This window comes from Filicampus tigris, chromosome 20, assembly GCF_054856515.1.
Source record: "Filicampus tigris isolate MCC_2025a chromosome 20, RoL_Ftig_1.0, whole genome shotgun sequence".
Classification (NCBI taxonomy): domain Eukaryota; kingdom Metazoa; phylum Chordata; class Actinopteri; order Syngnathiformes; family Syngnathidae; genus Filicampus; species Filicampus tigris.
Window position 1 is genome coordinate 3,362,193 of NC_141236.1, and position 22,833 is coordinate 3,385,025.

Genomic DNA, 22,833 nt, shown 5'->3' on the forward strand with positions numbered 1-22,833 from the left:
TCTGCCATATAGTCCTGCTTAAATTTATGTTACTGTAGTCTACATTACACTGCATTATGTAATATATGCATTTTGGGACAGGGTCCCAGGCGCTATACAGTTCGTAAGTCAGTGGCAGAAAACCTAAAAAATGTGAGGGGAGGCTCAGACATGTGTTTTGTGTTAATAATAAAGCCGCTCCCTTTCCTTCGGAGGGCAACAAAAACAATGTCCGATACAAGCAAGACCACCGCTTACGTCTACTTTTATTGTTCAATGCAAGCCAGTTGCATTTCATGACAACACTCACTTTTATAAAAAAAAAAAAAAAAAAGTAGGATTTTCTATTTGTATTTTTATTTCTGTGATATTATGTAACATGAAAAGTGATGACTCCACTATCAACAGCAGACACTTTAAATTGAATGAAAAAAAAACGTGGTAAATAATTGTGGAATTTACCTTTGCTTTTAACCAGAGTTGGCCAACGACAATGTTTAAAGTCCAACATTCTTCCATCATCTGTTCAACACAGCAGATGCAAAAATTCGTCTTCAGAGTACCTGCTCCGAAAAGCCGCAAAAATGCGAAATTTGTCAGCTTTTTACGATACGATCGTTAAAAGTGCCACCCTTCAAAGAAAGGTGTGTCGTCATATAGGTAATAGACGCGAACCAAGACTCCTCTGTTTGAATTGAGTCGTAATCCTCCTTCTCCTTGGCATCAACAATCTTCATCGCTACATTCAAGTTCAATAACAGCCATGTTTCATTATCACTTACTTGTGTGTTTTATCCTGGGAAAAAAAAGCATCTGTTATTATCTGTCTTTGAAAGGTGGGTGAAGACAACGTGTGTAACACAATGCGACAGAAGATGTTCAGTCTGCTGGTAGTGCTCTGTACCGCTGTTGGGAATATTCATCCTCATCATCTTCAAGGTCCTGTTTTTAATCAGGTCTTTTGGATTTGGATGAGAACCTCCTCTTGAATTGTTTCTTTGTGCTCCGTTTAACTCTCCATGTCCAAATCGAGCCTGTTACTGTCTTTTGGCTCCAGCAGCAGGTTGGCTTCTCTGCTCCGTCCTGGATTGATCATGGGAATGTTGTATTCCTGGAGGTCCAGGGGTTCCTGGAGGTCCAGGGGGCCCAGTTGGTCCTGGTTTCCCTTTGGGCCCTGGCGGTCCGATTATACCCGGGAGACCTGTTTGACCCTGGATCCCTGATGGACCTCTTGGTCCTGGGACCCCGGTTTTACCAAGTAGACCCATGTCACCTTTCTGGCCCTTTTCACCACGTGGTCCTGGTTGACCAGGGGCCCCCTTGGGTCCTGTGTTACCTATCGCTCCTCTATTTCCACTTGGGCCAGATTGACCAGGTGCGCCTCTGGGCCCAGAAGAGCCTTTTTCCCCTTGCGATCCGCGGCTTCCTAATGGGCCTCGATCACCTTTGCCCCCGGTCAGTCCTAGAGGTCCTTTTGACCCAGTCTCTCCACGGTTCCCTTTAGGGCCGGGTGGTCCTGGAGCACCTGTTGATGGATGGATTCATGAGCGTGAATCAGAGTTTGTGCAGAGAATTCATTTTTTTCATACACAGTACTGACTCTACCTCTTAATATCGTGAAATTCTTGATCAGCTGTGTATGGTGAGTGTCCACCAGCTTCATTTCCTCCATCACCACGGACAAGTTCCTGACATCCACATCCAAACGGACATTTAACAACATGTTCTCCTGCCTCAGTGTGTCCGCCGAGTTTAGAAGTAACAAGACGCTGCTGTTTAAGTACTGCAAAAGGGTGAGACAGAAAAGGAAAGAAAACACATCAAATGTGGTCTGTTGAAACCATCAGAATTTATTTTGGTGCTTCTGTGTTGTCACAACCTGCATATCTTCCATTTGGCGGCTCAGGCGGGTCTGGCAGGTGGAGCTCTCAATGTTGATGTACTTGTACATGCTCTGGACGTGACTGACGGTAGCATTGATGCTGGACGATATCGTTTCTATCTCCATCTCGATGGAGTGAAGACGCCCATCCAAGGCAGAGAAACGTTCTCCAGTCCGGTTTTCGTAGTACCTAACGATAATTATTCAATGAGGTTTTAACTGCATTACCGTGAAAATAATTTACAGCGTAATAAGTGCGTTTTTGGACCCAAATGTTTTTGTGTTGGATTGGGATTACAACAAAACGCAAGTCAAAGTAAAGTCTGCGATACAGGATACAATTTTGGATATGATTCACAATCGGTCATCGAGGCTAGGCCATCAAGATAAAAAATATAACCCTCGTGCGACCAGGGTTTAGCGTACGGTGGTCCCCTGCTATATCACAGTTCCAGTTCGACGTTCACGCACAAACTGTATCGCAGATACAACCGTTTTGTTTTGACAGACTTTTGTTAGACAATATCACATGGTGTGATTGAATCATATAATTACTATTTATATATACATAATGTTGGATTCTCTTTTGTGTGGGAGTGACACACAGCTTGAAGCAAGCGCGGTTTCCCTCTTATTTGGAAAATTGTGCGAATGAGAAAGTGAAAACAGAATAAGTTCAAATGTGTTTAATAAATGTTGGCAGGGTAAAACTAGAAACAAATGTTTTTTTTAATGTTGTCTGTCTTGCAGATTTTCATCTAATACGGGCGAGTCTAGAACTGATAAAGGGAGGATTAACTGTAGTACCGAACATACTTGGAATGGTAGCGCAGGTCATGCATGTTCTCCTCATGTTCGTCCATGGAAGTTGTGACGTTGTCGAGTTGCACCTGCAGGTTCATTGCCTGAAAAGGACATTACATAATCTTAGACATTCCTATTAAATTTACTTAACATCTCCTTAATAACGACAACCTCCAACCCTGATGTTAGCCATTGCTCCCCGAAACACAGACACCCACTCATAGACTTGTGAAAAATATACAATGAACCCCTGCTATCCACGGACATAGGGATTGAGCCCTGCTGCAAAAAGTGAAAATCGGCGATTTTTAATCCACAAGATGGCGGCAAAACACTTAAAGAGAGAGGATCATAAAGCATCAAAACCTCACATCGAGCATGATCGTACACAATCGTGAACGGTATGTTACCTAAAAATAAACTCTACTCTTGAGTAGTTCAATCCAACTCAAACAAACCACCTTCACATGAGGCTCAACAATACTATCAGCTAGCACACTAGCCTAAATAGCATGCTAGCACAAAGTGACATGACGACATGACGAAGGCCGGTGGTCACTTATGATCATTTGATTCAGAAACACGCACCTGCTGACTGAGATCGTAGTACATCTCAGAGGAAAAGGTGATTCTCTGGTGGTCTGCGATGATATTGTTTTGCAGTGACCGTAAGGTTTGGGTGTTGCTGCTCGCATTGGATTTAATCATGCCCAGAACTTCGCTGTAGTTCTGCCAGTCGCTAGTCAATTTCTGAAGGACCAGAGACTCTTCATCTGATTTTCTCTGCAGGGCATCAATCCACATCGTACTGGAGAGGGTAGATAACACAGACAAATGATTTCCTGCTATGACAACAGCTAACATTATCGTATGAGCAGGAAATGAATCTTCCCCGTTGATATTGTACGCGTTGAAAGAATTAAAAGAACATATGGGTGACAAACTCCATCAATCGTAGTTTTAGTCTGGAATTGCTGTTATTCTTTATTGGTGTTTGGCTGCAAACCAAATGATTTCCATATGTCATCCTTCAAAAGTGAGCCAGTTCTGACTCAGAGGCTACTAAAATGTCAACAACATGCACTGCAAAAAGTACACACAAGGGGTCCTTGGTTTGTCGTACAGATGTGTACGTCAGATGTCGGAACATTAAAAAAAAAAAAATCACAAAAAAGTCCTACAGTAAATATTTGTATGAAAAACATTTCTATGACATCAATTTAAAACAATCAACAGAAGGTGCCTTCTTCTATTACACAATATGTCCAATATGTCAGGACCAGCGGAAACCAAGGACACCGGAAGAATTTTGTCCAGTGCCTGTATGTCTCGCAGCGTTTCACTCACCTAAGTGCCACTGTTGTGTTGATTTGCTGAGCAGTAGCTTTCACATCATACTGATCCTCTGTCAAAGTTTTCATTCTCTCTTCCGTTTCCTCCAGCACGTCCTTCCAGCCATCCACCTGGTCTTGGTATCCCACCAGCAACTGGTTGAGAAACTTGATGGACATGACGTGGCTCTGCATATCTGTGCTAAGCTGTTTGCTGGTGGCTGTTAGCCTGGTCTGAGTCTGAGAGGCTTGGTCCAGGACCTGAGAGTTACAACAACCATTATATCGCCGGCAAGAATATTTTGCCAAGGTAATTAGACATTAGGATTTTAATTCCACTGTGATCCGACCTGCTCTTGTCCCAGTAACATTTTTTGGATGTCCTCAAACTCCTGCTTGAGCCGCCTTATCTCCTCAGTGTACAGGGTCACATCCAGACAGCCCGAGCAGTTAGTGATTTCTGAAATATCAAGATATGGAGTTATATAGGAAGACAGTCGGGAAAACAAGCGATGGGCAATGGGGAAGCATTACCATCGAGCACTTTCTGAGCGCTGGTGATCTTCTTTTCATGCACTAACTCCTCCTCAGAAAGATAGTCAACCTTCTTAAACACTGGAGAAAGAGGAGTTTTGGGAAAATGCATCAAGATACAACCACAGGATAGCTTCTGAATTTACTTAACAATCAAGCGGTGTTTACCAGAGGTGTGCATTTTACAAAATTTTGCTGGTCCGTCATTCGTCATCTGTCAGCGGCCAGGACACACATCCGTCATTCGTCAGTCCGTCATTTTTCGCGACGAACTGAATTGTAATCGTCTGTCCGTCCAAAAAACGTCAGAAAACGGGCATCCGGCAGTGACGGATGCCGATTTCACTGATGGATGAAAACCCCCTTCCGTCATTTATCAGTCCGTCTCTTTAATGGTGCCCCGTTATTTGTTAATCGTCCGCAAAACGGGCATCCATTAGTGACGGATTGACGGACCGCTCTGTCAATCTGACGTAATGCGGTATTTATGCTACATAGTGGCAAAATAGTTACATTACAAGTCACGGTTTTATCGATCCTTTTTGTTGACAGCAAGTGTCATTATAAAACTCTGAGGGAGTTTTAAAAATCCAATGCAACCCATGATGAGTGAGTGAGTACAAACACATTTCTACACGCCACCGGTGTTTGTCTTTCTTCAACAGCGGGGTGTTGAAGGCTCCATGATGAAATAATTAATGTAATACAGACTGTAAGGCGTGAACATTTGTTTTTGTTTTTTTGTCATAATCCAACAAATGCAGCCAAACGACTGATGACAGAAGGTTTATGCAGCTGTTCAGTTCCTCAAGCCCCCCACGAATGTCTCCAAAGAGCTCTAGAATGTGTCTGAGTGAATGGTGGGTATTTTCAAACATTTTCCGCATCATAACCGCTGACTCAGGGGAGTAATGTGGCTCTGCGAGCTCGAATAAACGTCTCCACATGTGTTGTGCACACCACCTGTTTCCTCCGCAGTCGTATGGCTCAGAAGACATTAAGACTTACAATGCTTCTGCAAATTGATGACTCAGCAACTGTACAGGTTTTTGAATGAATGCCTTCTCTTAAAAATCTGTCAGAAACAGTGGTGGCACAGTAAGCTTGAAAAAGTATCTTAGTTACTTTACTGATTACTTGCTTGAAAAAGTAACTTAGTTACTATGCTGATTACTTGATTTGGAAAGTAACTAAGTTAGATTAAAAGCTCCTGTTTTTAAGAGGAAGTCAACCCACGAGTTGAAACATCCTGATTGGCATCCTGATTAATATTGCGTTTGTGGAATATGAGAAATCCACCCGTTTTTAGCCATCTCAGGGGGCGGCCATTTTGTCACCTCTGTCAACTGAAAATGACATCACAGATGCTCAGGGCTCAGGTAATGACCAATCGTGGCTATGCTTCAGAAAACAGGTGAGCTGTGATTGGTTGTTACCTGACCCCTGAGACATTGTGATGTAATTTTCAGTTGAAAGAAGTGACAAAATGGCCGCCCCCAGAGATGGCTAAAGCCAGGTGGATTAACTCTTATTCCACAAACGCAATATTTATCAGAATGCCTTGTTTCAACGAGTGGGCCTGCATCGAACATATTCTTGAAAAAATATGTTTGGGTTGACTTCCTCTTCAACATTATACTTTTAATTTAAAAATCAAATAGAGTATTTTTGAGATTTCACTTGACATGAATGGGCTACTTGTTTTTTATTTTTAAAAATACTTTAAAAAACAAGTCTTTCTAGACTTTAATTAACATGAATACATATCTTAATAAAATATAAAATAAAGACAGTTTTTTTACTTGATTTATTTAACTATAATGTAATTGTAAAACCCAACATTCATCATGTACATTGTTTATAAATGCAACAATTACATTTGGGGACCTCCTGCAGTCACACAATCTGGTGGGATTTTCCCTTTAAGATTAAATGCACGATCGAATTAATGTGTTTTTTGGGGGGGGGTGAAGGTGGTGACATAGTGTTATTGAAGCTAGATAACACTTTCAGCAACACAGAGTGTGCAACAAATCTTTGTCTGTCGCTAACAAACTCAAACTAGTGACTGTATTTCCAGCTTGAAAACGCAAATCTCTCGCTATGTAGTTTGCTGTGGACACGTGATGACTCATCAACACGGTGAAAATATGACCCGGCGCATTGGTGATGTCCTTCGGATGGGAATGTGAAGTTGAACACTCCCACAAAGTCTCACTATGTTCAAGCTGCAAATACCACAGTTTCCTTTTCTTACGTGTTAACGCTTATCCGACATTGTTGGTCGGTGAAAGGCTACCAATCAAAAAACACAATAAAATGGATCAAGTGTACTGCTGTTGTATTCACTGTTTTTGTCCAAATATGTATTATTGGACTACCGGAGAACACATTATCAGTAGGGAATTCAAATTAAAGTTGAATGATAGCTGGGGAGTTTTCTTGTGCTCATGCAGTGTTTTGGAAGTCATGGTCAAGTGGATTTCAAATTTTTTTCTTTTCGATTACATAACCTTCAACATCATAAACTAAAGTCAGTAAATATAAACACTAACAAGCTCATGTATTTTACAGATGTGTTGCAGTTACACAATTCTGAATTTGAAGCTTGCAGAGAAAAAAAAAAAACGCCAGCAGGTATTAAAGGATCAACAATTCATGCGTGTTGCTTTTGATTTCACTTTTTTGTATCTTTTTAGTGAGACACTTATTCCCTAGAGGTGGTTTTATTTTGTAGTAGCGGTGGTTTTAAAATGATTTCTTACTTTGTATTATTTTATATTGTCAATGGCTTGTGCGCGGGTTTAATTTCTTACCGTACATGTACTTGAATCTGTACTTGAACCGTCGCCTTATGTGCTTTTAGATTTTGTTAACACTGAGCTTTACTCTCCCCTCTTGAGATCTGAGTGAGAATAAATTATTTAGATTTACTGCTCTCTGACCCAATAAAGAGCAACGTCGATGTGTAAAAACATCTGTCGACAAGGTGCAGCTGTCAGGCGCGCATCTGTTTGATCTGTGAGATAAATAAGCTCTCGCGAAGCATCAATTATAGTACATTACTTTTTCTCATGAAAGCTTTCATCCGTTACATGAATGTAAGTGATTAAACAAATCAATCACAACTCACCTAGTGATGCCAGCACTACGACAGTGATGATCAGGAATACAACTAATGCATAAAGGACTTTGACGGCCAGTTGGAGGGAACGGCTCTGCTGGCACCTCACACAACCTCCTCTTGTGCGACCTGGACATGTCATCAAATGGAAGTATTTCAGGGCTTTGTGGAATATCAGTGTTGCATACCTCACATTTAAAGGGGAAATCAACCCAAACATGTTTTTTTTTCTTCAAGAATATGCTCCTAGCAGGCCCACTAGTTGAAACGCGGCATTCTGATTAATATTGCGTTTGTGGAATATAAGTTAAGCAGCAAAATCCACCCCTTTTTTAGACATCTCAGGGGGTGGACATTTTGTCGCTTCTGTCGACTGAAAATGACATCACAACTGCTCAGGGTTCAGGTAATGACCAATCATGGCTCAGCTTCAGAAAACAGGTCAACCGTGATTGGTTGTTACCTGAAGCCTGAGCAGTTGTGATGCCATTTTCAGTTGACAGAAGTGACAAAATGGCCGCCCCCAGAGATGACTAAAAACGAGTGCATTAACTCTTATTCCACAAATGCTCGCATGAAAAAAAATATGCTTGGGTTGACTTCCGCTTTAAGGTAAAACAACAGATTTGGGCTCGCAAGTTGTGAATACATTTGTCTGTGTGTGTGTGTGTGTGCGGCCTTCACCTCTGAATGGAGGTATATCCTCTTCGTCGCCATTGAGCTCCTCCTCTGCAGCACACAATTAAAAACAAGATGTTGTTTTGTTTCATCAGTCTGCTCATTGTCAGATCTGAATGATCATACAGTCTCATATCTATGCTGAAACTAATGACAAACAAGGGAACTTTAACATTACCTTTAAAAAGCTGGTTTTCATATCCTCCGTAGCTCTCTGACAAGGAAAGAAAGACATGACAAAGATATAAGAAGCCCACAATCATTTTCATGACTACTGCCATAAATAATTTTAACCAGCTGCTCTGTTCTCATGTCCTATAATTTGCTCTAGTTCCTACAGAGGGAGGGGGGGCGGGTGGTCTTCTTTCATGACAAGTTAAAAAAGAGCTTACCACGGGCGGGCACGTGCAAAGATGGGCCCCAAGTGGTGCTCTAGCACCAGCCCTAGAGTCCGTTTTTTTTCTTCCTTCATCAATATTTAAAAACAAAAACAAATCCTCTCTCTGTCATCAATCCCGCTCAAAAGTGTTTTAAGATCAGATGGGTATTTATTGTCTTCTTTCTGCTCCATTGCATTCTAGACTAGAGAACATTTGTATTCTTACTGCCGTTTCTTCTTGAATGAATTAAATAAATGAAGGAAATGAAATTAAATGAGTTGTTGTGCCCCTGCTGATTTGTCATTGGAAAAGGGGTGTGTAGATTTTTTTATATCCGATTTAGCTTCGCTTCAACTCATTTGCAAATAGGTTTATTGATTGTGTTGATTATGTTAACATCAATGAACACATAAATGAAATTCATCCACTAGTGTGGGAATACTTTTGGCAGCGGGTACCTTTTTTAGGGGGACTTTAGCACCTGATGAAAAGAGCAATGAATTCCACCAGAGGATTAAATGAACAACACAGAGGTCGTTAAAAATTCATGGTACCTCATGTTTTAATAACTGACTGCATGGAACAGCACACACAAATATAACTAACGCTTGATTTGAGCATGTGCACACGATGTCGCGTAATGAAACCACACAGCAGACCTGCAAGGAAACCTTAAAAAAACTTTCCACAGGAGGGGCGGGCAACTGACAAGAAACTTGTTCTGATGCTAAAAATTATGATTATGTAATGACGTTAGAGGCTAACACAACATGAGGTGTGCTGAGTGGTATTATTGAATACTTACTCTACGTAGAGTCACCGGTCTCCTTATTCTAAGGACATTGCATCATCAAGCTATTATTTTTAAGGCCAGGTTTTTTGTAGAGCAATGATCCGTGACTACCAGCTCACAAACATAAATTATTACAATACAGTATATTCAAATTTGCATATTAATTCTTCATTCTTCTGACAGAAAGAGTACCGGTAAAATGTTCTTATAGACGGAGCAGTTCCAGGTGCAATGTTCGAAGATTTTTATGCCAGATTTTTTTCTTTTCTTTTCCCTTTTTATCCCAGAGTGCAAATCATGCACAAAATCTGATAAGTAAATCTAACATCTGACATAGATTTTACACTGTGACCTTCATTCAACGTGAGAAAGTTTACTTGCGGCCGTGGAACATATGCGGTTAATGGAGATCTGGGCAAGGATGACATGATACAAAAAGAGAGACCACTACAACCAAAAAGTGATAATGATCAAGAATGATAATGATAATAGTAAAAAAAAAAAAAATGAAAATGAAAAAAAAGAAGATTCTACTCATTACATTAAATTGTTGCCTTAAAGGCGGCACGGTGGTCGACTGGTTAGCACGTCCGCCTCACAGTTCAGAGGTCGTGGGTTCGATCCCGGCTCCGGCCTCCCTGTGTGGAGTTTGCATGTTCTCCCCGTGCCTGCGTGGGTTTCCTCCGGGTACTCCGGTTTCCTCCCACATTCCAAAAACATGCATGGTAAGTTGATTGGACTGTCTAAATTGCCCCTAGGTGTGATTGTGAGTGCGAATGTCTGTCTCTGTGTGCCCTGCGATTGGCTGGCAACCAATTCAGGGTGTCCCCCGCCTACTACCCAAAGACAGCTGGGATAGGCTCCAGCACGCCCCGCGACCCTTGTGAGGAGAAGCGGTATGGATAATGAATGAATGAATGTTGCCTTAAAGAGGTCAACCCAAACATTTTTTTAAAGAATATGTTCCCAGCAGGCCCACTAGTTGAAACAAGGCATTCTGATTAATTTTGCGTTTGTGGAATAAATATTAATCCACTCGTTTTTAGCCATCTCTGGGTGCAGCCATTTTGTCTTCTGTCGACTGAAAATGACGTCACAACTGCTCAAAACAACAAATCACGACTCAGATTCAGAAAACAGGTCAGCCGTGATTGGTCGTTGTGAGCAGTTGTGATGTCATTTTCATTCGACAGAAGACAAAATGGCCGCCCCCTGAGATGGCTAAAAACGAGTGCATTTTGCTGCTTAAATTATATTCCACAAACGCAAAATTAATCAGAATGCCATGTTTCAACTAGTGGGCCTGCTGGGTACATGTTCTTCAAAAAAATATGTTTGGGCTGACTTCCGCTTTAAATCAGGTATAGCAGAAGGTACCGTTATTAGCTCTTCAAGTTGCATCCAGAATGCATAACAGAGTTTTCGTTCGGTTTGAACTCTGTCTCCTAACCCAAGCACTTAACTATTGTGGTTATTTGGACTTTGCCTGCAAATTTAAAGTATCATCAGCACATTGTTCAGAACCTAAATCGGTATCCGCCCTCAAATATTTGTCTGCTCTTCAAGCCTTCCCACACCCTCCACTCCACCACACCGGCCTTTTCTCCATCACTCATGTTTTCATTTCTGCCTGTGGAAAGAAAAAAGTCATCCCGTCTGACTCGTTAGTGAGGAAGCGGACGGGTCCAACACACACAGAGCAGTGCCGAGCTGACAGCGGCACAACAACAGGGCCGTGCAAAGTCACACCTAAACAGATAAGTCACGGCCAAACCATGTGGAACCACTAAAAATACATTCAGCTCTTTTTGAAGAAAGAGCCATTTGCGCGTAATTGTAGTGTACATATGACGTAAGCAGCTTGAATATGAACTGAGACCACTCGTTTTTTTTATGGAACCTGAACAGCAAATTATTTTTTAACAAGACTGCATAAAATAAGATGAGGATGCTCCGAAACTATTTCATTTACCTATTAACTCATTCACTACCATTGACGAATTTACTTGTCTTTTCACAGTCCAGCCATTCAATTACAGGATTATATTTTTTTTCTATTTTTTTCAAACGTTAGGGTGAAAGAGGGTCTGAAAATGTCTAGGAGTGAATGAGTTAAGTTAGTTGGCTTTGATCAATTTGAACATAAAAAATATTTTTATCATGACTTTGAATCAAAATCGTCCTCATACAGTAAATTTCACGGGTGAGCCGGAGCCTTTCTCAGCTGACTTTGGGAAAGAGGCAGGGTACTTCATGGTTATAACTCAATCACAGCCACCCTAACCCCTTATTGATAAATTAATTGATTAGTCCCAATACTCTGAAATTTTGTACAAAGTCATGCCCGATTTTGTTTCATTTCCACTCTATTTGCAATGGCCAGGTGTCCCGATACTTTGATCTATACCGAGTAGATGTCATGGATAGTTGTTAAACGATATAACTGTAGCTTGACACGAAACATTATGAAATAAATGCACTGTTGTGCAGAGCAGACCAAACACTGACGTCGTGTCCAAACCGTGGACGGAAAACTGGATGGAGAGCAAAACAAGTGCACAACATAGCCTTGAAAAGACTTACAGTATGTGTAAAGGCTTTACCACCAAAGCTGGAAAATGTCTGTTCCTAAATCTAATAAATTGAAACATTCCCTATTTCGACTCGATGCCGATGCAGGATCCAGCATAAACCAGACGAACTCGACAAGAGTAAAATAGTGTAAGAGACAAACCACATTAAAGCACGAGGAGCTCACATCTCTTTACAAGACCACTAAACTGAAAATGATTATCACGTCAACCACAAAGAAACTAATTCTTTTCCACAGTATGTTAAATACTCCTGAATGGTTCTTGGTCTTAGTTTGGAACAAAGTATGAAGTTAATATTGCTTTTTATATATGTACAGTATGTAACGTACAATGTTTTCAATAGACATTATTTGTGGAGTGGATGCTATAAAATCTTAGCTAGCTAGTGATAAACTGTTCCTCACATAGTGGCTGGGGGCCTTTATTTCATGAACTACAGGAGGAACAAGGCATTTATCAGTCTCTTTTTGAGGGGAGGCCCTTATATGTTGTTTATTGGAGGATGGAAAATTGCTATTTCTATGTTACAACTGGAATAAAATGTGTAACTGCGACACATTCGCATTGTTTTTATTCTTGGTCCCTCTCAATAATACACTAGTGGTTGTGCGGCTGTGGTCTGCCTTGGGGCAGAGGGGGAGAAGACTTACTCGTTTATTTGTTCAAATGACGACACGCGACCTCTATTGGACCGAAGCTACCATTTGAGGGTATACGGTAGTTGTGGTTGTTGTACAGTGATTTTAAATGCATTACTTCGACAAAGATTACGAATAAGACATAAAATGTAATCATCTGGAAAACTATTTCTGCACGAATGGGACAAGCATCTCCAGTGTATTCAATGTTTTGGCGTCACATCATGCGCAAAAATTGTGTTTTAAAGACCTACCAGATTATATAATGTTCTTCTACATAGTTGGAGGAATTTTCTGTGGATGCAATTTGCAGAGCTGGGCATTCCGTCGATGTAACGGACCGGTTTTATGACGGATGCTCGTTTTGCTGACGGTTGACGAATGATGGGAAAAAATTTCCCCCTCAAAAAAAGGCGAATGTCGGACGACGGAAGGGTACCCACGCTGCACACGGATGCCGAATAACGGACGCTCGGTTTTTAGTAAAAATGCCCAGCTCTGGCGATTTGTAAGTGGACAACTGATCCGGATGGTGTTCTATGGCAGTTAAACACACCTATGAAAACATCAAGGTTGGAAGCATGTGGAAGCAGACAAATTCCATACAAATCTAATCCACAACATAAAATACAATTTCTAAAAATGACGATTAAACGTCTCGCCCGTCACTCGGCTTTGGTCATTTGAGCCTGTGTGGTGTTTGCAAACGCAGCATCAAATTTTTGAAAACGCTAACAAACAGTTCTTTGCGCTTCTTTTTGTGATTGTTCCTCTATGACAGGTAAGAGTGACATTCTCATGGACCTTCCTATCACTTATTCACAGTCTTCAGTGTACTATACTCAGCAACATGCGCAGTGACAACTATTCTTTCCTACATTGAACTTTTACTAGCGGAGTAAATGAAAGCAGACTCAAAAGATCCTCTAGGTCAGATTAGAGGTTTGGACTCACAAACCTCAGTTGATTATTTAGAAACCTTCTGACTGGAATGTACATGGTGATCTAAAAACAAATGTGGCTGAGCAGTCAAAAGGGATATTAGAAGAGCGCATCATGTTGTCTGAAACCACTTTGGACAACGAGTCTATGGCACATAAACAAGACAGATTAGGTTTACAGGGCTGTGAGGTCAAAAGGATTGTGTAATATTGACCACTGAAAGAAAAGAAGTATAAAAATGCACCTAATAGTTATTGTAACTATTTTAATTTATCTTAAAAAAAATTAGAGACCAACAGAAATGCCTTTGAAAATACACCACACCATAGGCTAGTTATAATTCAACTAGTGTGGCCATCGGGAATTTAGGAAAAATATGTAAATCCCGAACGGCTGGTATATATCCAGCCGTTCGGGATATATATATATATATATATATATTTATATATATATATATATATATATACACACATACATACATACACACCACACACACTTTGCTCACTCTTTCCCCAAACTGTCCATCATCCAGACCCTCTCCCACTCCGAACCCCCTCTGTCTGTCCCTGGGAGGAATGTATGAGGCAGCATATTTTGCTCTGGGTGAACTGGGCTGGACTCACCCCTCAGAAAGACTCTGGGAAACCACATCAACATCGCTGCTGTAGTCTTTGGCTGAGGAACACACTGCACATGTTCTTTTGAGTCCATTGGCTGCGCCGCCGCGTGGCCCCAGACCACGCTACCACCTCGCCGAATGCTCACGGCCAAGGGAACAAGATGGCTGTGAGGACTATTTATTGGCAGTGTCCAAATCCAAACACAATCTTACTTCATGTGAAACAGGTTATAATTAGTCTGTGATTAACAACGGCAATGGACCACGGAAATAGCAACTAAATTGCAGAATAGGTCAATTACACTCAGGTATTCAGATGATATATATGCCTTCCACGTGTTTATACTGGTAAAGCACACATAAAACATCCGGGTGTGGATTGGGGAAAGGGCATGGTTGGGTTGTCATGGTTACAATAATAACAGGAACTGGAAATAAACAGAGGTGTCCTACTCCAAAGGCTTGGGAGTTCAAGGCCAAAGGAAGTTTGGGAAAAGGTGAGGGTTTATTTGAGGATGTTAAAAGTCCATCACTTGACACAAACCATCTGTTTCAATGGAAAGAAAAAATATATCGTGCTGTATATAACCTGACTAAATGACTTCACTGCGGATAGATTACTTTTTTTTTTTTTTTTTTGCATATTCAGACCTTTTACTTTTGAGAAAGTGCAATACAGTCGACATACTAATGGTGTAATACACTTAAGTTGTCATTGTTCTGATCTCATATCACAGTGGATCAAATGACGGGCTATGGGAATAAACTTGACTATAATGTGCATCAAATTGCACCAATGGTCGGTTGGACAGTATTTTGGATCCATATGGAGATGTAGAACCAAGCAGGAAACCTTATAAATAAATCACATATTTTTTCATGACGTGTCAACACTTTGGTAAACATCCGATTACAGACTGACACAAAAGTGCTGTGTCAGGTTTTCTCCAGTTCACATTTTGAGTTCAAATAAACGTTTGTTTTCGTTTTTGAGGTGTTTAAAAGCAGAGGCTGACTCCAGAACAGTGGTTGGGACTTTTTTTGGCCAATCTTTTCACAATTTATAAAGCTTTCCTTTTACATTCCATTTTCCTTCCAACTGTAATCCCACAGATAACAAAAGTACTTTGTGGTTTACGATAAAAAGTTGGGAAAATGTTTTTAACTACCAACCAGAAACAGCGAGTAAAATTTCCTCAGTCATTTGGATGTCAGGCATCTTTGGCTGCCTTGGCACTATACAAAAGTTATTGTTATTATTATTATTATTATTATTATTATTAATATTATTATTACTGCTGTGTCTTATATATAAAATTCATTTCGCATTCATTTAGCATTAGGAACGAAAGAATAACTGCTGGATCCTCTATAATGCCCCCAGTTGTACTACAGTTGCCTATGCTTTTTTTTTTTTTTTTGCAAAGGCAATCAGGCTTACATCATTTCAAGCTGTTATCCCACATGTGGTATTCCCTCCCACTTCCTCATCCCAACTGTATCCTTCAAGTCTCTGTTGGGCTTTCAGTCAAACCTTTGTGGCTCAGCACAAATCTGGTGTGGGAAACATGTAATGCTCCTGCCCTCCTCTAAGCCCCCTGGCAAACTTTCCCTTCATACCATGTTGCTTCAAACCTTATGTTCTCTTTTTCTCTTGAAGAGGAGTCAAGATGTGGGAAATTTGGCGACGGCACAAAACACTTTTGTCCAAGTAATGGAGATCTAATATGCATGCGCACTCAGAGACGTTTAAAAAGCTGACAGGATTGTAGTTTCGCGCCCAAAAGCAACAAAGTAGTACTTTCTCAGGATTGTCGATGTGAAGCATATGTGCTACTTTTACAGGTGCGTGACTGCTTTTTACAATGGCAGGTAGCATCAGGGACGGGCACTTTACCCTATTTTGCCGGTCCGTCCTCGACCTGGGAACCCATTCGTCCTCGCCCCCCCGTCCTTATTCAGAAAATTAATCGTCGGCCCCCCCACACCCTTCCCATGGCTAATGATAGAGATTTCATAATTCATAAACATTATTTAAAGGGTAAATCAACCCAAACATATTTTCTATGCAAGTCCACAAGTTGAAACAAGGCATTCTGATAAATATTGCATTTGTGGAATAAGAGTTAATCCACTCGTTTTTAGCCATCTCTGGGGGCGGCCATTTTGTCACTTCTGTCGACTGAAAATGACATCAAAACTACCCAGGGCTCAGGTAACGACCAATCACGGCTTAGCTTTAGAAAACAGGCCATTCCCTGAGATCTGGGTAGTTGTGATGTCATTTTCGGTCGTCAGAAGTGACAAAATGGCCGCTCCATGAGATGGCTAAAAAGACTCGATTTTGCTGCTTAACTCATATTGCACAAACGCACTATTAATCAGAATGCCATGTTTCAACTAGTGGGCCTGCTGGGAACATATTCTTGAAAAAAAAAAATGTTTGGGTTGATTTCCACTTTAAAGCTCATTAGCTGGTTACCGTAATTTCCTATTCACATCCACTTATCGGCTGGGAGTATCATGAGTGGATTGAATTGTTTACAACTGTTTTGGTGTCAGACAAGATAGCATTTAGCGGCCAACACAACCACCATCGGTCACCAAGCTACAGAGCCCGCTAGGGGACACAATAATGTTTAAGATTGCGTTATAATGTAATACTTTTGAGTTTTATTGCAAAACCTTTACACTATGACGCAATAGGTTTTCAGTTTTATTGTGTTATTTTGCAATGAAAATAATTATTGCAAAATAACGCACTGTTATTTTAGGAGACTTACACTTCCGTAGCTTTAAGTGTACAGCGGGCATGAATGACGCTTTGGAGGGATTTTTACGCTCTTTTACTTCGCATACAAAACCATCAGGTATGCACTAAATGTTAATGTTAAAATGCAAAATTGCTAGCCACCTTTTTCCTCATCAGTGAAATGGGCATTCTCTGGCGTAATCCATTATATTACATGTGTTGAACCACTAGAGGGCGGACTATGCCTGTGAGTACAATGGTACTGCAGGGAACGCACATGAAAATGAAAAAAAAAAAAAAAGGACTATTGTGTAGTATTGTGCAAGCAGGCGGCTCAGTGGTATCGCAGAAGAGAACAGTTGTCTTTCTTTTTAAAAGAACCCAACACAACACATCAGGTACTTGACCCGGTTAGGGATGATTACAGAGACGGATGAAAACCCACTTCCTTACCCACTTGCTTAGTCCGCCCTTTTTAAAAACTTCTCATCCTCTGTGCCCAAAATGGGCGTCCGTCCGGGCCGGACAGACGGACCGCCCCGTCACTGGGACAGAATGCCCATTCCTGGATAGCATGCAAGGATATTCAGCCATCCATTTTCTATACCGCTTGTCCTTATGAGGGTCGCAGGTGACCTGGAGCCTTTTCAAGCTAAGTTGTGGGTACACCCTGGACTGATTACTATTCAATCGCAGACAAACAACCAAGCCTATATGGCCCTTGGTCAACTGGTTACATAGATCTCTTATATAGCATTGCCACCAATGATAATGTACCCTTGAGATTATTACTACAAATATCCATCCATCCATTTCTTATTTATTTTTTCTGCCTGTCACTATATGCTGCCGGCAAAGACAGAGGAACAGATAAATTGGTATGGTAAATGAATAAATAAAAGTGGACCAATTAGGTAAAATTGGATAAAGCCTGGATGGAATTGTGACCGAGTGGTTAGCAGGTCTTCCTCACTATTCTGAGGTCAGAGGTTCAATTCCAGGCTCATCACATCATCCAGATTTGAAGCATGCGTGTTCTCATATGAGAGGAAGTCCGAGGACTCAGAGAAAAGTCATGTAAGTACTCAAACAACATGCAAATTCCATGTCGGGGAGCTGAGAGTCAAACCTTGAACATCATAACTGTGCTGACCACATTCACGTGTACTACTCATGTGATATATTTTGGTATATTTCACAATATGCATACATGTTTTAAGTACCTTACCTTTCATGGTTCCTCACTTAGGCTTGCTGATGCTCAGCTTGGCTCGTGGTTGTGGTGATGGTGACGCCGCCTCCGCCGCTCGTTTCCACAAAACGAGTGCACAGGTGAAGCCAAAGCAGTCAACAGGTGGAGGCATCCACATTCATTTTCGAGCTCCAAAAAAAAAAAAAAAAAAAAGTCAAAGTCCAAAATCAATCTGCTTCAAAACAAGCTAATTCATTAGCATCTTAAAAAGGGCAAAACATATCAAGCTTAATAGTGGTCTGATTGTTACAAGAAGAGTGTTTGAAGTGCTAAAAGTGCATTGGATTGGAGCTCTGTGCTCTCATCCCTCTCCCATTCAGAGCCCGAGGAGACTAAAACCTCTGCAGAATGAATCCATGTGCAACTTTCAGAGGGAGGGAGGAAGCAAGTAAAAAGGAAAAACGAGAGAGCGAGAGAGAAAGAAGAGGAACTGGAAACATGAGGGAGGGCCTGGAACTGAGACAAAAAAAAACAAAAAAAAAGAACAAGGCAAGGCAAGGGGTAAAAAAGGGGAGGGTCGGTGTCTTTTATGGCTGAGTTAATGACTAACAAATGTTTGGACATGACAGGCAAGAGCACCTTGAATACATGAGGCCTTGGAAAGTAACGCAACAAAACATCTAGAAAGGAACACCTGCACATTCCAAAGTCTTAATTCCAATCTGGCACTATTCTCATTTTGCTGGCCTCAGAGTGCCATCCCAAAACCTGACAGCAGGTACTATTAGAATGTCAAAACACACAAGTTACAATACTGACTCAGCATGGTGTAATGTCCAATTTTGTAACTTTCTTTTGTCAAGCCTGAAATGTACACTTTACGTGTTAGCTTAACATGACGGATGCGAAGACTGAAATTATGGAACACTAAAAAAAAGCTATTCTAGAAAAAAAATGATCAAGAGGCAAAGTGTTACGAACCTAGAGGACATTCTTTGCGGTGATTGCAGCCAATTGTTTTTCAGCGTAACATCCTTTTGGGGTGACGTCTGCTCCATTTTGCAAACCAGAAATGCATCCAACGACAAACATCTCTCAGCTGTCCTTTGATCATGAAGAATGATACCGTGCCGCGTTTCTAAATCAGCGCACATTCCGACGCAAACACGCTAACGCATGTCACCCGACACAAAGCTGCAGCTAAATTGATACCAGAATCATCCAGATGCTTTTTTTGTTAAAGTCCATCTGGAGCCAATCAGTGGCGGCTCGGTAAATATCACCCACGGGGCCTATTAAACCTGCTGATAATTGCGCCGTGTGCCAGAGGTGACTCATTAAGACATTTGTGTTGAAATGCATACCATCAGTTAAGCTAGTCCTTTGCAGAGCCTCATCAACAACCATGGAGACTGTTTCAGTTCAGTGGTCGGCCAGTTGGACAAACACACATTTTCATCCCCTTTAGAGCAGTGATTCTCATCTGGTAGGTCAGGACTTAAAAGTGGGACACGGACAGGTAGAAAAAAAAAAAAAAAAAAAATTACAGGAGGTCCTCAGAAAGAACATAACCGGACACAATTGTGGCATCACTTGGAGCAGTTGAAAATCCATATTTATCTGACAAAAACAGTTGAGGGAAGAAAATTAACTGGAAGCATTACAGCCAAGTGAAGCACTATAAAATGATGAGAGTAGATTGTTGGGAATAAATTAATACTGTTTCATGGAACAAATATTAGAATTTAAGTTGTAAACAGATCTGTGCTTCTTAAATTGTTTAGGCACTGATAGCTCATCACTGTTATTGAATTGTGTACAAAATTGGGTTGAATGGAACTCTTTCGTAAATAACACTAGACTATATTTGTATTCAATACCCTTCTGTGACCATATTGCGTTCCTTTAAAGCTGCACTCGGCAGGATTTTGAATTTCTAATCACTACTGACACCTGTGGCCGAAAAATGACATTGCACACTCCTTTCTTCGCGTACACTAGTGATCGGAAAATGAAGCTTCACGAAGCACTTGCGATATTTTTTCACTCCTCTAGATGGTGCTCATGGTTTAAAGATAAACGCTATTGCGATGGAAATGTTTTAACGATCCGCAACATCTTTAAACCCAAGAGTGCCATCTAGAGGAGTCCAAAAATATCAAATATCAAGTGCTTCATGAAGCTTCATTTGACCATCACTAGCATGCGCGATGCACGTTCTAAATGACAATATCATCACTTCTTACCTTTGGAGTAGAAAGAAAGCCATTTGTGCGTCCCAAGTCAAGCCTAAATCCAATCTCAGTGCTCTCCACCGCTGAAATTTCTGGCGGCAAACAACGACGAGAACGAGCATGACGTCACATCTGCAGAAAGAGCATGTAAGAGAATGTATCCTGCTTATATTGCGTTAAATTGCATTCTTAAATCCTAAACGGCCATATTAGACATTAAGAGTTCGTTTTTTTTATTTTAAATAGGCAAAAGCGTTTTATAAAATATTTGAAAAATGATCCGATCCGTGACTCAAAATCCGTTTTCCGATTCGTTGCACTACTAGTAGATACCGTCGATGGAAACGAAGCTATACAGAGCACATTAGCTCCAGCCACACGGAGCATAAACAAAAGCTGTGTAGCTCTTCCCCTGGCTATGAGCATCATATTTTTTGTGAAGCCAAATTCATTTGGATCTCAGCCTAGATGGAAGAAGGAGTAGTGCGGTGCAAACACACATTTTTAAACAAATGCCATTTTGTGCATTTATATTTCATTTGGCTATTTTTGCAGTTGTACATGTTCATCCTCATATTCATGCTCAGATACTGTAGGCTTTTTGAATGTAAGAATGTGTCGATGTTTAAAACTCGGATTTACATAAGACTATTCTAAATCAAAAGAGTTTCTTTATTAGTTTATCGTGCTTAACTCCTATAAAACTGGGTTGCTACTTAACAGCAATCGGAAATTGCAGGTCGTAGGCCAGGGTGACAGCAGTTGAGAACCTCGGCGAGTACTGATCACTGACTTATTGATGACTTGAAGGCATACCTTAACCTTAAAAGCTGTGTAAATAGCTTCAAGTTTCTGATTGCACAAAACCACAGCCATTGTGAACCATCTGGACTCCTTCACACACACACACACACACACGCACACGCACACACACCCACACAAAATGGAGCAAAACAATTGCAGTGGGTCACGCAACAGTTTTTTAGTTTAGTCACACTGGATCCGTGGCCAGTAAGCCATCAACACCGACAAACGCAAAGTCCAGATGTCTTTAAGCTTCTGTGGCACTTCTGACTCTCGTCATTAAAAGCACATATGCATTTCATTGTAAGGCTGGCGGCAGGTATTAAAGTTGCCTTTTGTCTCAGGTCATAAACGGTGACCTAATATGCTTAGGAAAGAAAATTGTGGGAGCAATGAATGACATATTTTTTTAAATTTTTATGTTACTGCTGCAAATATGAAATTGTGAACTGTCAGGCATACCCTTTATTATTATTGAATAATTATAAATAATACAATTAAAACACGATGAGGCATTATTTTGCATACAGTACTAACATTTGTTCCTTAAAAAATAAAATAAATAAACTTTATCTACAAATGACCTGGCCCTTCTGTTCTTTAAAAAAATAATTAAATGTGGGCCTTGAGCACAAGTTTGGCCATCCTGCAATAAAAGGTAAGAATCAATACTCTAAAGTTAGGTCGAGTATCAACTGTACTTTATAAAATTTACTTTATAAAATCCTAACCTAACACCTCAAAAGTAGGTATCAATTGTGAAATGTCAATCCTCTGTGTCTCCACGTTACTGTTTTGTGATCTCTGGGAGAGTTGGGAGTTGCTGCCATCTAGTGTCACATTTGCCAATAACACCAAGTTTTCTTTTAAAGTTGAAAAGTGTAATAAGTTCTGCACAAAAAAAACAAGTTTAAAATATTTTTATTTTGCGAATTTACCGTAACATGCGCATCAGCCCCTTTCCTTAGCATCTGCCTAAATAATAAATAGCAATAATATGTATATTTTTTTAACATATAGGATTGTACTAGTATGTATTTTGGCAATAACGTCCACTTAAATCTGTTGAAAGGTTTTCTGCAAATTTGATGTTTGTTTTTTAACTTTAAGTAAAATGTGCATGCGAATTGTTTGCTAATGCTGAAGCATGCTGCCTTGCAGAAACAAGTTGCATTTGGCAAATACATTTAAATGTGCAATCCCGTTGATTTTATTACTACGCATTTTTGTGTTTTGGTGCACCAGCCAGTGCACTAACTGTCCATCTTGAAGTTACTAGTCATGCTTACCTCTAGACGATTTACACGCCTTTCCTTCATTCGCTGAAGGTGTTTTCGTCTGTAAACGATTGCGGTTTGTTGTTTTTCATACAGTGCCTTTTAGAAAAAGTGCTGGTTACATTATTAAACGTTGAGTCATCGTCGTCATCATCGGCATGAATTCACTGTTTATGCACAAGTTCTGTCTTCAGCTGCCAGTAAATTACGACATTTCTGGAAAAGTCCTCAGAGGCTTGGATGTAAAGTACTCACACGAACAATAGGAAATAGCAT

At 40.6% G+C, this 22,833-nt stretch overlaps 1 protein-coding gene across 2 annotated transcripts; it reads right to left on the reverse strand.

Annotated features, from left to right (window-relative positions):
* Positions 1 to 316: 316 nt before the first annotated feature.
* scara3 (scavenger receptor class A, member 3) lies at positions 317 to 22,812 on the reverse strand. 2 transcript variants are annotated; one of them, XM_086019709.1, is made up of 15 exons: positions 22,570 to 22,812; positions 20,489 to 20,608; positions 19,607 to 19,739; positions 18,279 to 18,431; positions 8,511 to 8,546; positions 8,339 to 8,383; positions 7,664 to 7,783; positions 4,531 to 4,611; positions 4,347 to 4,456; positions 4,013 to 4,257; positions 3,254 to 3,473; positions 2,678 to 2,766; positions 1,859 to 2,051; positions 1,585 to 1,762; positions 317 to 1,504 (listed from the first exon to the last, which is right to left on the reverse strand). In XM_086019709.1, the coding sequence occupies exons 4-15, from the start codon at positions 18,283 to 18,285 to the stop codon at positions 1,017 to 1,019; spliced, it is 1,812 nt and encodes a 603-aa protein (XP_085875835.1). In that variant the 5' UTR covers positions 18,286 to 18,431; positions 19,607 to 19,739; positions 20,489 to 20,608; positions 22,570 to 22,812; the 3' UTR covers positions 317 to 1,016. The 2 variants fall into 2 exon arrangements, with proteins under 2 accessions (XP_085875835.1, XP_085875834.1); XM_086019708.1 differs by lacking the exon at positions 19,607 to 19,739.
* Between the last annotated feature and the right edge of the window lie 21 nt (positions 22,813 to 22,833).

Coding starts and splice junctions, on each gene's coding strand:
- scara3 (XM_086019708.1), bottom strand. Junction 4,258..4,346: donor TGTTACTGGGACAAGAGCAG/GTCGGATCACAG, acceptor TGTAACTCTCAG/GTCCTGGACCAAGCCTCTCA. Junction 2,052..2,677: donor GACCTGCGCTACCATTCCAA/GTATGTTCGGTA, acceptor AATTATCGTTAG/GTACTACGAAAACCGGACTG.